The 15,752-nt window shown below is 27.6% G+C and overlaps 4 protein-coding genes across 4 annotated transcripts; 2 read left to right on the forward strand and 2 right to left on the reverse strand.

Annotated features, from left to right (window-relative positions):
- The first annotated feature begins 1,539 nt into the window (after positions 1-1,539).
- Positions 1,540-3,054, forward strand: OCT59_016317 (uncharacterized protein). The gene is made up of 5 exons (XM_025313385.2): positions 1,540-1,794; positions 1,970-2,066; positions 2,142-2,243; positions 2,333-2,432; positions 2,507-3,054. Exons 1-5 carry the CDS (start codon positions 1,668-1,670, stop codon positions 2,924-2,926), a joined length of 846 nt encoding a protein of 281 aa, XP_025187592.1. The 5' UTR covers positions 1,540-1,667; the 3' UTR covers positions 2,927-3,054.
- On the reverse strand, positions 3,015-4,323 carry OCT59_016318 (uncharacterized protein). Its single transcript, XM_025313384.2, has 3 exons — positions 4,097-4,323; positions 3,525-4,010; positions 3,015-3,450 (listed from the first exon to the last, which is right to left on the reverse strand). Exons 1-3 carry the CDS (start codon positions 4,247-4,249, stop codon positions 3,121-3,123), a joined length of 969 nt encoding a protein of 322 aa, XP_025187591.1. The 5' UTR covers positions 4,250-4,323; the 3' UTR covers positions 3,015-3,120.
- A 268-nt stretch (positions 4,324-4,591) lies between these two features.
- OCT59_016319 (uncharacterized protein) lies at positions 4,592-6,982 on the reverse strand (the record flags this gene model as incomplete). The annotated part of the gene is made up of 6 exons (XM_025313383.2): positions 4,592-5,408; positions 5,477-5,536; positions 5,612-5,698; positions 5,808-5,993; positions 6,062-6,516; positions 6,644-6,982. The coding sequence occupies 6 exons, from the start codon at positions 6,980-6,982 to the stop codon at positions 4,592-4,594; spliced, it is 1,944 nt and encodes a 647-aa protein (XP_025187590.2).
- A 1,668-nt stretch (positions 6,983-8,650) lies between these two features.
- Positions 8,651-15,412, forward strand: OCT59_016320 (uncharacterized protein; the record flags this gene model as incomplete). Its single annotated transcript, XM_025323387.2, has 23 exons — positions 8,651-8,799; positions 8,891-9,280; positions 9,359-9,642; positions 9,714-9,842; positions 9,919-10,147; positions 10,233-10,476; positions 10,550-10,736; positions 10,809-10,885; positions 10,976-11,239; positions 11,378-11,437; positions 11,519-11,693; positions 11,784-11,884; positions 11,953-12,345; positions 12,428-12,564; positions 12,630-12,767; positions 12,845-12,944; positions 13,017-13,147; positions 13,216-13,791; positions 13,871-14,042; positions 14,107-14,216; positions 14,285-14,518; positions 14,584-14,815; positions 14,896-15,412. The coding sequence occupies 23 exons, from the start codon at positions 8,651-8,653 to the stop codon at positions 15,112-15,114; spliced, it is 4,731 nt and encodes a 1,576-aa protein (XP_025187588.1). The 3' UTR covers positions 15,115-15,412.
- Positions 15,413-15,752: the final 340 nt, after the last annotated feature.

Here is a 15,752-nt window from a genome sequence, read left to right on the forward strand (position 1 = left end):
ATAAAAATTTACTAAAAGATAATTTTTAAAAAATGAAGTTTAATTTAATTAGGTAATTTTTATAATGAAATAGCAATAAATTGTATATATAAATGTACTGTATATATAAACTTTTTATTATAAGCAATATCGTTAAAAAATTTTTTTTTTATATGCAAAAATAACTTCCTAGAGAGTTATTTTCGATTTAGTTCTTTGTTTTCGCATTTCTTTTAATCCATCGGTCAGAAATTTCATCTGATGATAAACGAAGCTTACTGATAGTACCTATAGTTGAATTAAGAGATTGATTTTGTATAGCGTTTAAAATGATTTCAAGTTGATTCTGGTCCATTTCAACTAAACATTGTTTTATCTCATTAATTATTTTATCATTTTGATGCTTTTCTTGCTGAAATCAGCATCACGGTTTATAGTCAAATTTTCATCAAAAAATCATTTTATTAGTTGATATCCCATCTACTCCGTCTTTATGTTGCAAGCTTTACCCTATAGTTTTTAAAACTTATTCAAACTTGGTTAATCACAAAAATCTTAAAGACTCACAGAATAGAATACTCCATCTAGATTCCCTTCCTCGTCCTCCACTTCGTCCCTTTCTTAGGGGCAATGTAAACAAACAAGGACGTCGCGTACGCGCTTCTTCAACAGGATGTTTCTTTATATCTTTCAAGCATCAATATCATATAGATCAATATTAATAGACGTGGTTGTGAAAGAATGGACATTTGTGACTAGATCATTACCACAACCATTAACATAGACGCAACTGACTTTTCGTGCATTACGTGATCTTTAATTAAAAAGTAACTGGTAACATACAAATCATTTATATAAATTGATCATGAACAGCATGAAAAGACCTCTTTAATTGTTTTGGTTTGGGGATAAGGTTTATGATACAGTCAACTCCGAAAAACGATATTTGGGATTCATATGAAAAACTTCGTTATCTGTTTAATATATCAAAATTATACCGATATTTATATGTTCTTTCGTATGAAGGGAAAGTAAATTTTATCATTATATCATGTTTTTTATATATCTCGATATACTAAATATCGGGTAAAATATAAAACCGGTTAGAAATAACACAAAAGTATTGGTAGTATTTTCTTGACCTATATATATTAAATAAAAGAGAGTCGAGCAGTAATTATCTAGTCACGCATGGATAGAATAAAAAAAAAGTACAAAGGAATATACAATTTTTTACAGCGTTTTATATATGCCTTTCGTGAGTGCTACCTCTCAACCCAATAGATCTTGATAGATTTTTATTCTACAGTACTTGATTTCGCGTGTTACAAAATTGGCTTTGCATCGTGGCTCTGTAAATCTTTGATCATTATTTGTACGAGTGTATCATATAATTTAACATTTTTTTAAATAACGAGCTAAAATAGTCTAAGCCCAATATTATAAAACGGGATGATAGTTTTATCCGCGTGAAATTTTTCTTTGTATTAATTAAATAAAATTATAAATAACAATAAAAAATTCTTTTCTTCACAACCTTACTGAACTTTTTTTTTTTTTGATATATTTATTAAGCTTTTAAATTAATTAATTTAATTTAAAATTAAATTTTTCAACCAACCAGAATATACATTGTTTCATTATTTGCATTAACTCTTTTTAATAAATAAATATATATATAATCAACAATGTCGAATATCATTGAATTTTTTCGAGAAATGCCACGAAGAAAAAAATTAACTTTATTATTAACATCAATAATAGTCATTGTTTTGACTATATTGTTTTTTATATTTGAGAAACCAATAATGAGAGGTAATTTGGTTAATAATAATATAATATACGATGGTCATAATAAATATTTTTATAGTAAGCATCTTGAAAAAAAAAAAATAAAAATAAAAATTTAAATAAAATTCAATATATAGACGCTTAATTAAAAATTTTAATTTAAACTTAACGTAATATTATATACAAATTCTTTTAATAGCTTTAGCTCCGGTAGCAGAAGAAATACGTGATCTAAAATTTGGATATTTAATTATCGGAGGAATAATAATCGCTTCAAGTATTCCACCAATTCCAGGGTTGGTTAAATATTTTCATTGATAATTGTTTTATTTTGATCAAAATTTTATTTTTTAATGTTTGACTTTTTATAGGTATGGATCTATGATATTTATATGTGGATTCATATACGGATTCCCACTTGGATTCGCCCCAGCATACATTTTTGCTTTGCTTGGTGCATCTTTTAGCTTTTTGTAAGTTTATTTCGCTAAAGAAAAATATATATATATGAAATTAGTTCTATTCCAAGTCTGTTAAAATTAACATAATTCGGTTTTAATAGCGTTTGTCGATCAATATGTCTTGGCTATGCTAGAAAGCTCACAAAAAAGAAAAGTAATTTTCAAAAATTAGCACTTGCTATAGAAGAAGGTGGATTCAAGGTAAATAAAAAATAAAATTTAAAATCCAATTAAATTCAAACAACATCCACTTACCATAAAAACTTTTTAATTAGATAATATTTTTAATAAGATTGAGCCCATTCCCATTTCCCTGGTCAAATGCATTTTTTGGTACAATTCAAACCGTTAGTTTTTGGAAATTCTTTTTAGCTACAGCTTTAAGCTTACCAAAATTATTAATATATATATTCATTGGTTCGAGATTTCGAAATTTAACTGAAGAAATGGATTCAACTTCTCGTACAATTAATTATGTTACATTAGCTGTTGGTAGTGTATTGTTATTCTTTGCAGCTTGGTATATTTATAGGAAAATGAATGCAACTGTCAATGCTGCCGCTGTTAAAAGATTATTACAAATGGAAGAGAGTGGTAGTCTTGATAGACTTGATTTAAGTGAAATTGATTCTTCGGAAATATATGCTGATGAATTAGTAGTTGATGAAGTTAATGAACGTGGAAAGTTGCAATAACAATTGAAAATGTTAATTAATTTAAAGGAAAAAACATTTCAACATATTATAGACTATTAAAAACACACACACACATATCATATAAATTAATATAAATAAAATATTAAAATATAAAATAAGAATTGTTTATATTAATCATGATTTCATATTATATTAGCTTTCTTCATAATGTATATACTAAAACGATCTTTCTTTTATTCTTCGAAACATTCATCATCTTCATTCCATCTGATCAACTTTAAATCAATTCCCATTCGTAAAAGCATTGTTTTCATGGTACGTTGTTCAAGTTCGTTTTTCTGATTAGATGATTCATTATAATCCTCCTCCTCACCATCCGAATAACTTACAATATGCTTCTGTTGATCCTCTTCATCCCATCCCCAATTACCCCAAGCATTCGAAAAGCCTGCCTCTTCTAAAAAGGATTTTTCTTTCGGAATTTTCGAAAATAAATATTCTGCAGTCTCTTGACTTGCTCGACGCCATTTCTTAATTAGTTGTCCAATATTATTGCCTTCATTCTTTAATGAAATAATTTAGTATAACAATTATGTAAATTGAAACTATTATTACTAAGTTAATATACTATATTTACCGTCTCCTGATATTTCAATACCAATTTAATCTTCCTGATATTTTCTTCAACTTTGGTAATTTCTTTTTCTAATTCTCGTTTCTGGTCCAATAATGCTTTAATTTCTGGATCATGCGATTCACGAGATAAAGGTGACTTGAATTTTGGCCTTTTGACTGATGCGGGTAACGGTAAAGAAGATTTTCTTTTCAATGGACTTTGCGTCGAAGAACTACGTGCCGTACTTGGAGTCAAAGGTGAATTCAACTTTGACTGCGCCTTGCTTATTATAGATGCCATTGAACGTCGTTTTGCACTAAGTTCAGATTTTGGTGTCAGTTCTGAATTCTGTCTTGATTCTTGTATAGATAATTTTTCCAAATTTTTTCTAATCCAATATATTGTAATTTCTTGATTCTTGTTATCTGTACGCGTTGATAATAAATTTATTATACCTTTTTTGACCAACCGGTCAATTAATTCTAGTGCGTTGCGTCGATTCTTTGTCTAATTATTTAAAAATAAATGTTCAATAGAAGTGGACGAAATACAAATTTGCAATTTGCTTTTATTTAAGAATAATATTATATTACCAAATCACTCCTGTTCTTTGAACAAACTATATCAACAAGATCTTGTTTTGACCAAGCGTGCCAATCTTCAGAGTTTGAAATACGAAGAAGTACGTGAAATGCCATACCCGCCAGCGAAGGTACTTTAAATCCGTTCGACTGCTTCGACACCATTTTATTTAGAGAAAATAAAACTGACTAAATGATTGTGGATTGGCTGGATTAACCCGAAACTTGAGAGAAATAAAAAAAAAAAAATTGTGCATACTAAAACCCGACTGAAAATGATGTACTTTATACTTGTTAAACACGTGTGTTCTCGTGTGTCAATAAATGTGACCCTTTTACATTCACAAAATAAATATTTTTTATTTTGATTGGCCGATTGGCAGGAGCAATAATGTAATACATACGTAATAACTGATTAGGTATATTATGAATTACATACAAAACTAAAAATAAATTAATTATCATATATTTTGTATTAAAATTAACTAAATTATAATAATATTTTCGTCAAAAACCATAAAAACTTCTTATTCTTAAATTACGTGATTTCTCGATCATAGCTTTACCTATCATAACATCCTTGCTTAGTCCATACCGCGGATATTGCCCTTTATTAATTATCCCTCCAAGCATTTTTAAAGCATCGGGATGGTCTTGTTTCGCTGAACTTTTTAAATAATCAAGCGCAATTTTAGTTCTATCTTTGTCACGATGTTCTTTTGCTGCCGTACCATAATTTATTATCGCTAAAGCATAATAATATTGTGCATCTGCATGTCCGGATTCAGCTGCTAACTTCAAAAAAGACACACTAGCTCTTGAATTTGGTGTGCCCTTTGTACCTTCATGCCACCCTTTAAGATAATAATATCCTACCCAATATTTTCCATCAATATCATTCGATTTACTTTCATATTCCTCAAATATTTTCCATGCCCTCTTATATTGCTTATTTTGATGGTATTTAATTCCCCTTGCAATGTCTGGTATTTTTCCAATAATTTTTGGGGACTCTAAACCTTCTGTTGAATTGTCATCAATAGATTCTTCCTCTTTGTTATAACTAATCAACTCAACATTTTGGTTTAGTAAATTTCTGGAATCTAATATGTCAAGTCTGTTATACAATTTCTCCATGTTGGAACGTTCTTCTGGATCATGAGCCCATGCTCTTTCGATAATATTTTGGAATTCTACAGGAGTTCCGTGTACAGGTTTTTGTGGAGGATATTCACCTTTAAGAATTTTTTCGGAAATTTCCTCAGAAGTAAGTTTGTTATAAGGTAACTCATGATGTTGAATTTCCCACAAGACCATTGCGAAACTATAAAAAATAGATTTATGTTTTTTAGAAATTATAATTAAATATTGAACATATTAATAATTAATTACCTATATATTTCACTAGCTTTAGTGTATCTTTCACCTCTAATCCTTTCTGGTGAATTATATCTGTAATAATAATAAATGAATGTTTGATTTAATTTTTTTAATTTTTGTCACGAGCACATGAGCAGATTTTACTACCTTACATCAAGTGGCGCAGTAGATTTTTTATCGATTCGAAAATTAAATAGTCTGGGTTCAAAATGCTGATTCAATAATATGTTCTCTCTTTATAAATAAAAAAATTGATAATAAAAATGATGATAATTTTTTTTTAGAAATCGGAATAAAATACATAAACACGTGACGAAGAACGGAAGGAGAATGTTATACTAACGTTCTAATATCATAATGTAATATGTCTTTTTTATGACAATAATTCAGCGCATTAGCAATTCCTCGAGCAATTGACAATTTTTCGATCCAGTCAAGGTCTTTATTTTCAGCGAGATAAGTTTGTAGATTGTAATCTTCCCATCGTGAAATAATGGAAAAACCAGATGGACGTTGACAATATCCAAATCTAAATAGAAAATAATTAATAAAAAAAATAAAATTTAAAATAGTAATGTAACGATTTTAAATACTTACATTGTCAATATATTATTACAAGAACTCAAATCTTTCATAAATTTAATTTCTCCTATCATCTCTTTATATTTTTCATCATTAACACTAAAATTTCCCACTTTCTTCTCAGCAATTCTTCTAGTACCTTCATACCAACAAAGCTTAATGTGATTTCTACTACCTCTAAATATAGGGTTAACTTCAGCAGCACTAGAAGTATCAAAAGTTTGAAGACCATTAAAATTATATGAAACTTTAATGCACTCAATTGGAATCTTTAAGTTTAATGAATCTTTGACCATTGCATCTAATGATTTTTGTTTAAGAGTTGAAGAAAATTTTCCAAGTGCTTTGATCTTTTTCTTTATCGCGCTGCTCCATCTTGAACGTTTTAATTTCCAATCTATGATAATATTTTGAAATTCAGTCGTTTTAATTTCTAATTCTTCGATTAACTTTTCAAATTTCTCTCTTTCCTGTATAATAATATATTTTAAAAATATATTGATTATATTAATAATATATAATATATGTACCATCTGTTATCCAACTTGTCTCCGTCGATCATTACCAATCCCAAATAAAATAAAAGGAATATTATACCTCATAGGTATTAACACTATTGGTGAACACGTAATTTGTGAAAGCTGAAAGTTTCCACAAACAATCTCCAAGTCTTTGTAATTCCTTGCTATTTTCAACATAATTCATAAAATCATCACGAGGTACGTTTGGACTCGGAGATGGAGTATTAGGATTCGTACTTATATTATCAATTTCGTTCAAAACATCTTTACAACGCTTAGCAACTTTTAATCCCTCTGGGCATAAATCACGATTATATTTTGATGTTTCAAAATCGGATATGATACTATCTAAAAATTTTTTTGACATGGAAAAATCTTTTCGCATACCCCCCACCATAGAAAAGAATAAAGACATTATTAATTATTATGTATAAAGGAAAAGGATGATATTTTAAGAATGAAATATAAATTTACAGAAATATAGGAAAAAAATAAAAATAAAAATTTGAAAAATATTTAAAAGTAAAAATTATTTTTACTATGAAAGCGAGATTTATTATCAGATAACCAAAAAAACCACGACGTGGCCTAATTTTATAATTACTAACTACAAACATGCATACATAACTTGAATGCCCAACTATTATTACACAATGCAACTCTAATAACCACGTAAAACAATAAACAAAAACAACACTACATAAAAAACCACGGCCATATAGGTCATATAAATCCGAATGCCAAATGATGATCTTTCTCCTAGACTTTTAATGCATCGTAATACTATCGTAATCAATTCCGCTTGAAAAAAAACGCCTACTTTTTCGTGAAATGTTACTTTATTTTAAAATTTCTAGAAATAGCCATGTATTTTGACTTTTCTGCGGCTATTAAGGCTAATAAGGTAAATAAAGTTGAAATCTTGTATCGCTTTTTGATCCATCAGGTTTATTTGTCACGATAATGCACAATATATAATTATTAGAATTAATTAGAATGTGATAATTAATGCGATAAAATTTCTTGTGTTTCTATTTTCATTGTTCTTCCTATTTTAAACGTACTTACAATTACATAATTAGAAAATACATTTTAACGCGGTATGATTATAAAATTTTCCAATAATGGATAGAGTAGAATCGCGAAATTATTATTGTTGCGTACAAAAAAAAAACACTTACAATATTTCATAAAAAATATTTTTATGACAGAAAAATATATAATATTTTTCATCCAAGATACGGAAAAATACATTTAAGAGAGAAGATAACAGACAAAAAGAAAGAATTTATCTCCTCTTTTATGGTATTGATCAACATTAACTTATATATAGTACTCTCTACCTCTCCTGCTCAGTACTCAATTAAATGAATGATGTTACTCGCTTATTTTAGTTATGATTTCTCAGATAATCTAGTCATTCGATATATGTCGCAAATATACAAATGTTGTGTACTTGTGCCTTTTAACCCTTTTTCTTTCATTATAATCAATCCAATCAACAAAATATCTTGAATTTAAGATTGTTGGAATTAAAATGTTGAAAAAAAATCATAAATAGAAATGAAATAATTACACTAGCGTTGGATCCTGTAGTGTTATAAAATATCCTGTACGAATTAATGATCATGACTAATTTGGTTAAGAGTTTTTACTTTTAATTTGTCATGGAGATACATCATACATCATACTGTTGAAATTAAGTTCGAACTATACCAAGATTTTGGTCTTTTCACTACGAACTAGATGATCTTTTTTTCGAACATCGAAATAACTATCACGTGAGGCGAAGGAACAACGTTTACGCTAAAACATGGAGGCATTCAACTAAAATATGGTTAATGTTTTATAGAAATAATATTTCCTTGCGTCTTTTGAACTGCCATTGAAAACTGCACAATCATAACTCAAGCTGAAATCATAAGTTTATCTGAGATATTACCACAAGTCAACAGTGGAACCGTTTATACTTTATTACGATTTACGAGCCAAACACTGCGTGTCACGTGAATGTCAATTCCGTATAACAGATAATGTCGATCTGAAAGTTAAAACTCGAAATCTTTTTTATTCCTTTTTTTAAATGGTATTAAAAAAATTAAAGTATAACACCTTATTATTGGTGTCATATTTATTTTGTATAATATTTATAGTTTCTAAAGCGGAAACGCCACCCGTTCAAACATGGTTAAAAACTTCTTGGGATGCTCCTCATTTATTACTCGAAATAATGTATGTATTAAATTAATTAATTATATTTGAGTATAAAATTTAATTATCATACATATATATATTATATTAATTATCTTGTTTTAATTTAAAGAGAGTCTGTTTCTGTAGAGAATTCTACAGCATATTATCCACTTATAAATGAATTTATAAACCTAGGATTATTTTCTTCCGAATTAACTTATCATGAAATGTATAATACGGCACTCGATGTTATCGAATCAAAGCAGTATTTATCAACACCAACGTCAATATCAATTCTCGAATTCTCTCTTTCGCTTCATACGACTGCTCCAGCGATTCAAGCTTATTACCATTATTACAACACGACCGTAGTGCCAAGCAAACATGAGCCTGATATTAATTTCAATCCTGAGTGTGACGTTTGGGTTGATTGGTATGGTCATCAAGCTTGTAATGTTGAAATTTTTAAAGAACTGACCGGAATTAGCAAGACCGGAAAATTTGATAAACTTCTTAATAGGTAACAATTATTATTTTTATATGATTTTGATAAGTTATATATTTTATATTAATATCATATTTTGATCATGTTTAATAGTTCTGATCAACATCCAAAACTTTTGTCATTTGATCATATTTTATCTTCTAATGCAGAAACCACAAAACCATTGATTATATTATATGCTGACGTAATTTCACCAAGTTTTGTACCTTTTCATCAATTTATAACCGATTTGGTTGATAATGAAGAAGTCGAGTATGTTTTACGATATAAGCCTCCCAGGGGTAGTCGAAATTCTTTACATCTTGCTGGATATGGAGTGGAATTAGCATTAAAGAAAACTGATTACATTGTAATTGATGATCGTGAAGTCGAAACTGGTAGGGGTTTGATGTTTGCAAATAATCAAAATCATGCAAAATTTTGTTTTAATATAATTCTTGTATGATAGGTGATCATAATGAAAGGGAAAATGAAAACTCTGAATCTTATAATGATTCACACAGAGAAAAATTAAGCGAGCATTTATTTGATGAAAATATATCCGAGATTAAGCCACTTACAGCTAGTGCAATTAGAGGTATTTAATGAATTTTTTTTTCAATTGAATAATCTGGTAATGAGTATTTTACTTACATAATATTTTTTATATGAAGAACTTGGCTTAAAAGCTACTCAGTTCATTATTTCTTCACAAAATCCTTTGTTGACTCTTACACATTTGTCACAAAATTTACCAAAATATTCTTACCATATCGCACAGCTTAATCTCAATTCATCGCTTAAACAAGAAATCAAAATAAATCAAAATTATTTTGGATTGGATTCCAATTCTTTTTGGCTTAATGGGCTAACAGTTGACCCAAGTTCTGTTGATCCATTCAGGTAAGAGTCGACTGAAAGGATATCATTTTAATGAAAATTTATCATCAAATTCTAAATAATAATATTTTTTTTTTTAAAAAAAAAGTTTATTGAAACTTCTTCGACGTGAAAGACAAAATGTGTTGTCACTTATGAGTCTTAATATGACTTCACAGCAAGCTGTTGAATTTCTTGCTTCACCTATTATATTGGAATCAAAATCTTCACAAGAGTTAACTAAAGGAATTTTCGATGTTCGCGACAAGTCAGAAAAACAAAATATTATAATTTGGTTTAACGACATAGAAAAAGATAAAAGATATTCGAACTGGCCACCTAGAATATTTGATGTATACTATTATTTTATATTTTATATTTACTTTTCATTGGATTTTATATTTACACACATATTTTATAATTTAGATTCTTCATCCAATTTATCCGGGACATATGAGATATATACGCAAAAACTTGTTTAATACATTATTCGTTATTGATTTATCATCTGTGAAAAGTCTCGAAGTTATCAATGAAATTAAATTGTTCATTGAAAGAAATATTCCAATCAGATTTGGTCTTATTCCGCTTGTTGTTAAAGAGAAAAATGAATGTAAGTGTTAATTATTAATATTAATTCTGTCCTAAAATTTCGCACATCACTTAATTTTTTCTACCTTTATAGCTATAATAATGGCGAAGATATTCTATTACCTTATTGATCAGTATACAATGCCCTTAATCATGCAATTTTCCTCACAGGTTAGCTATATAACAAAATTATAATTAAGCCATATTTAATTTTAATGTGATGTTAAATTCTTAATAAAATTTTATTTTATTTTATTACAGGTTCTTAATGAGTTAAAAAATTCACCTTCAGCTAATATAGTTAAAATTGCAGAAAAACAATTCAACAATGTTATTAACGATCAAACACCCAAGGATAACACATCAGTTAAATCTTTTGATGATATTATTAAGTCTGATACTGAATCTTCGCTTGAAGAACAGATTCTTGGCGCAACAGAATTTATTAACAAATTCAGAATAGATGCTGATGGAAAAGGAAAAGGTGCTTTATTTATTAATGGAAAATATTTTGATTTGGATGATGTAAGTAAATTTATTTTATGAATTTTGAAGGACAGATAACTTTACTATCTTACGCATATATTAGTTCGATATGATATAGATTGATTTATTATAGTGCTTATTGCTTACAATTCGTTTTACAAATCTTTTTATTTATAGAATTATCAGAGAGATATGATTCAAACTATTACTGAACACACTGGATTCATACAGCAGAAAGTAAGTATTCTTATAAGAAATTAATTGATTTTAATAAATAAAATTAAATTAATTTATATGTATATACTCTTTTTATGATAGGTGTACGTTGGTGAAATTTCTGATCATACAAATGTATTTGAATATTTTATGACTTTACCAAGAGTCCCGTCTAGAAGAAACCCTCATGTGTTCGTATCAGATTCACAACCCTTGAATGTCATAAATTTAGTAAAAAACGACGAAAAACTAAGCAGTGGAAGATATATTTATTCAAGTAAATTTACATACTTTATTTATCGTTTTTTCATGAAGTTTATAGTGAGTATACGTTTATTAAATTTTATTACTTTTATATTATCTATAGCGAAACAAGATGGTAATGAAGTACCTGTATCATTATTACTTATAACTAATTTTGACAGTGAATATGGAGCTAAGCAAGGATTAGAAGCTTTGAAATATTTGGTAATATGTTATTATTATATTAATTGTTAACTAAAAAAACATATTTATTAACAATAGTATTCATTCAGGATGAATCATCAAACGCACGCGTAGCATTCATTCATAATCCTTCAACTCAACCTAGTATACGCGAGGATATTAGTCTATCTTCTCTTATTTATCTTATATTACACAGTTCTGAAACGAATACTGTAGATATGCCGGATTTACCAAAAATCCTCAAAGAAGCTTTCGAAGAATATCTTAATATAGAAAATAAAATTAAAATGCCATTTGTTGAACAAACAGAATCACAAGAGATACCAATTTCAAATTATGAAAGCGCAAACCCTGCTAGATCCTTTGGATGGCAATTTGCTGATAAAGTCAAGTCACAAACTTATTGGAAAGAATGGAATTCATTTACACGGAAAACGTTGAAATTGAATGAAAATGATACTGCTATCATAGTTAACGGTCGTGTATGTGCTTTTCCTATACTTATTGCGAACCATTATTATTATTATTTTTTTTTTGAATATTCTCTTATTAAATAATTAATAGGTTGTGGGACCTTTCATTAAAGAAGATTTGTTCGTCGTAGACGATTTCAACTTATTGGTTGAATTAGAATTCTCTGAGCGTATCGAACCTGTAATAAATGCCGCAAAAGCAGCTAATTTAACAATACATTTGGACAGGTAAATTTATTTATTAATTTATTATTAATTTAATAAAATTTGTTATTAATTTATTTTACTTTTAGGTCCAATTATCCGGATTTTGTGACTAAAGCAACTTCTATAATAACTGCTTCTATGACATCGGATGTTCCTGTTGGTCTTTTTGGTGGACAAGAATTAAAGCGAGATCTTTCATTCAAGAAGTTGAAATCAGAAAATAGGTAAGAAATAAGTTAATAAAAATATATATATAAGTTTGGTAATATATGTGATTGATTATTGTTTTGTTATATTATAGCAAAATTGTTGTTGGTGATATAGAAGCAGCAATATACAAGATTAGTGTTTTAATTGATCCTTTAAGTGAAACGGCACAAAAATGGTCCACGATATTAGAGGTAAGCAACATGGAAATGCTTTCATTTTATTATATTGTAAAAAAAATTTTATTTATCATGCTCAATTTTTAGATACTATCGCAAATTGATGGAGTTGCTATTGAGTTATATTTTAATCCAAAGATGAATTTAGCTGAAATTCCGATAAAGAGATTTTATCGTTATGTATTAGAACCGAAATTGAAATTTAATACTACGACTGGGTAAATTATACTTAAGAAAAGAGTTTCATCATGTCATTTTTTTATTTAATATCTTTTTTTTTTAATAGAAACCTAATTGCCCCATCCGCCCATTTTTCGAATTTACCTGAAGATCCTTTACTAACACTTGGAATGGATGTAATTCAAGCATGGCTAGTAACACCTAAAGTTTCTATTCACGATTTGGATAATATTCGGTTAGCAAATTTAGATTCTCGTTTGAGGATAAAAGGAGTGGAATCGGTATTTGAATTAAATAATATTCTTATTGAGGGTCATGCACGTGATATGACACTACAAGCACCTCCAAGCGGACTACAGATTGTACTTGGTACAAAAAATAATCCTGTAATGGTAGATACTATTGTAATGGCAAATCTTGGATATTTGCAATTAAAAGCAAATCCTGGTATATGGACATTTAGTTTAAGAGAAGGAAGGTCATCAGAAATATTTGATATACAAAGTGCTGGAAGTGAAGGATGGTATAGTCGTAATGTTGAAGAAATCGGGAATGAAATAGTATTAAATAATTTCGAAGGATTGATTATTTATCCAAGGTTTACTAGGAAACCTGGTAAAGAAAACGAAGATGTATTAAAACTTGAAGAAAAAGATGGAATTTGGAACTATTTTATGGATAAGTAAGTATATATTTTCTGTCTTACTTTATGGAAATTCTAATGGAGATTTTAATTGTTTCTTCTTTTTACCTAAATAAAGGTTTTCGAAAAATGTTTCTAAACAGAATAAAGCAGAAATTAATATATTTTCTGTAGCATCTGGCCATCTGTATGAAAGATTTTTGTCTATAATGATTCTAAGTGTATTGAAGCATACAAAAAGTCGTGTTAAATTTTGGTTTATCGAAAACTTTTTATCACCATCTTTCAAGGTAAATTTGAAATTAGTTTTACCATCTATTTTATAATGAAAACTCTAACACATTTGTATTACAGGATTTTATCCCACATATGGCTGAAGAATATAATTTTGAATATGAACTTGTTACATATAAGTGGCCGCATTGGTTAAGAGCACAAAAAGAAAAGCAAAGAACTATCTGGGGGTGATTATTAAAGAATTTTTCTATTTTTAAAAAATCATTAATTATTAATATTTGTATTTATATTTTAGATACAAGATCTTATTTCTTGATGTACTTTTTCCACTTGATTTGGATAAAGTTATATTTGTTGATGCGGACCAAATTGTACGAGCAGATTTAAAAGAATTAGTCGATATGGATCTTCAAGGAGCCCCATATGGATATACACCATTTTGTGACAATAGGCCAGAAATGGATGGATTTCGATTTTGGAAGCATGGATATTGGAAGGATCATTTAAAAGGAAAACCATATCATATTAGGTATGATAAAGTATTGTGTATTTCGGTAATAAAATTGTTATTAATAAAATTTTTCTACGAAATAGTGCATTGTACGTTGTAGATTTACAACGATTCCGTCATATGGCAGCAGGAGATCAGATACGTGGACAGTATCAATCACTTAGCGTAGACCCAAATTCATTGGCAAATTTAGATCAGGATTTACCTAATAATATACAACATATTGTACCAATATTTTCTTTACCACTTGAATGGCTTTGGTGTGAAACTTGGTGTAGTGATGAATCACTTGCGGGAGCAAGAACCATAGATTTGGTAAGTTTAAAAAAAATAATTGACCTTTTTTTTAAACCAAAAATAATTAATAAACAAAATAATTTATATTCTTTTATTAGTGTAATAATCCAATGACAAAAGAACCAAAACTTGATCGTGCAAGACGTCAAGTTCCAGAATGGGAATCTTATGATAAAGAAATTGCCACTTTTGCTGCAAAAATTTCCCAATCACAAAAATCTTTTATTACGGAATCAAATATTCAAAGTAAGAGTACAATTGAAGTGAGCAGTGAAAGTAAAATTCCTGTAAAAACTGAAAAACATGAAGAATTATGATTTATATTAGTGAGTAGAATTATACACAAATCACAAATTCAACAATAGAATTTTTATTTTATTTTATTTTATATTTTATTTTATTTTATATTTTTTTTATTTAAATTTTTTTTTTACAAACCTTAATATAATCATATTATAAAAAATTATCAACATGATTATATGTTAAAAGAGTCTTAAATTAAAGGAAAAAGTATATTAAAAGTAGTAGTATACAATAATTTATAAAACTTACTTTTAGAATGTAAATGTAAATTAAAAAAACTACACATTAAAAAGAAATACATTCATTAGATATAAAAAAAATATTAAAATAATTTTAATATACATATTGTATACAATTTTAATAAGAATTATAATTACTAAAAATCTTTAAATTATATAATTTAAGGAAATATAAAGTTAAAAAATTTTTAAAATTTGGTATATTATATTAGTCAACCAAAATATCCTTTTCTCTAATTAATATAATATAAATTATTTTAATTTATGTATTGATAATGCATATAATTATATGTATTTCTATATGCATTTTTTAAAAAATATAAATTAAAAATGCAAATAAATAACTAAAGGAAGTTAGATTTAAATTACTACTGTAATTTAAGCCATTAAATTATAATGATACTTTTCTTTTT

The sequence above is a fragment of the Rhizophagus irregularis genome, chromosome 24 (genome assembly GCF_026210795.1).
Source record: "Rhizophagus irregularis chromosome 24, complete sequence".
Classification (NCBI taxonomy): Eukaryota; Fungi; Glomeromycota; class Glomeromycetes; order Glomerales; family Glomeraceae; genus Rhizophagus; species Rhizophagus irregularis.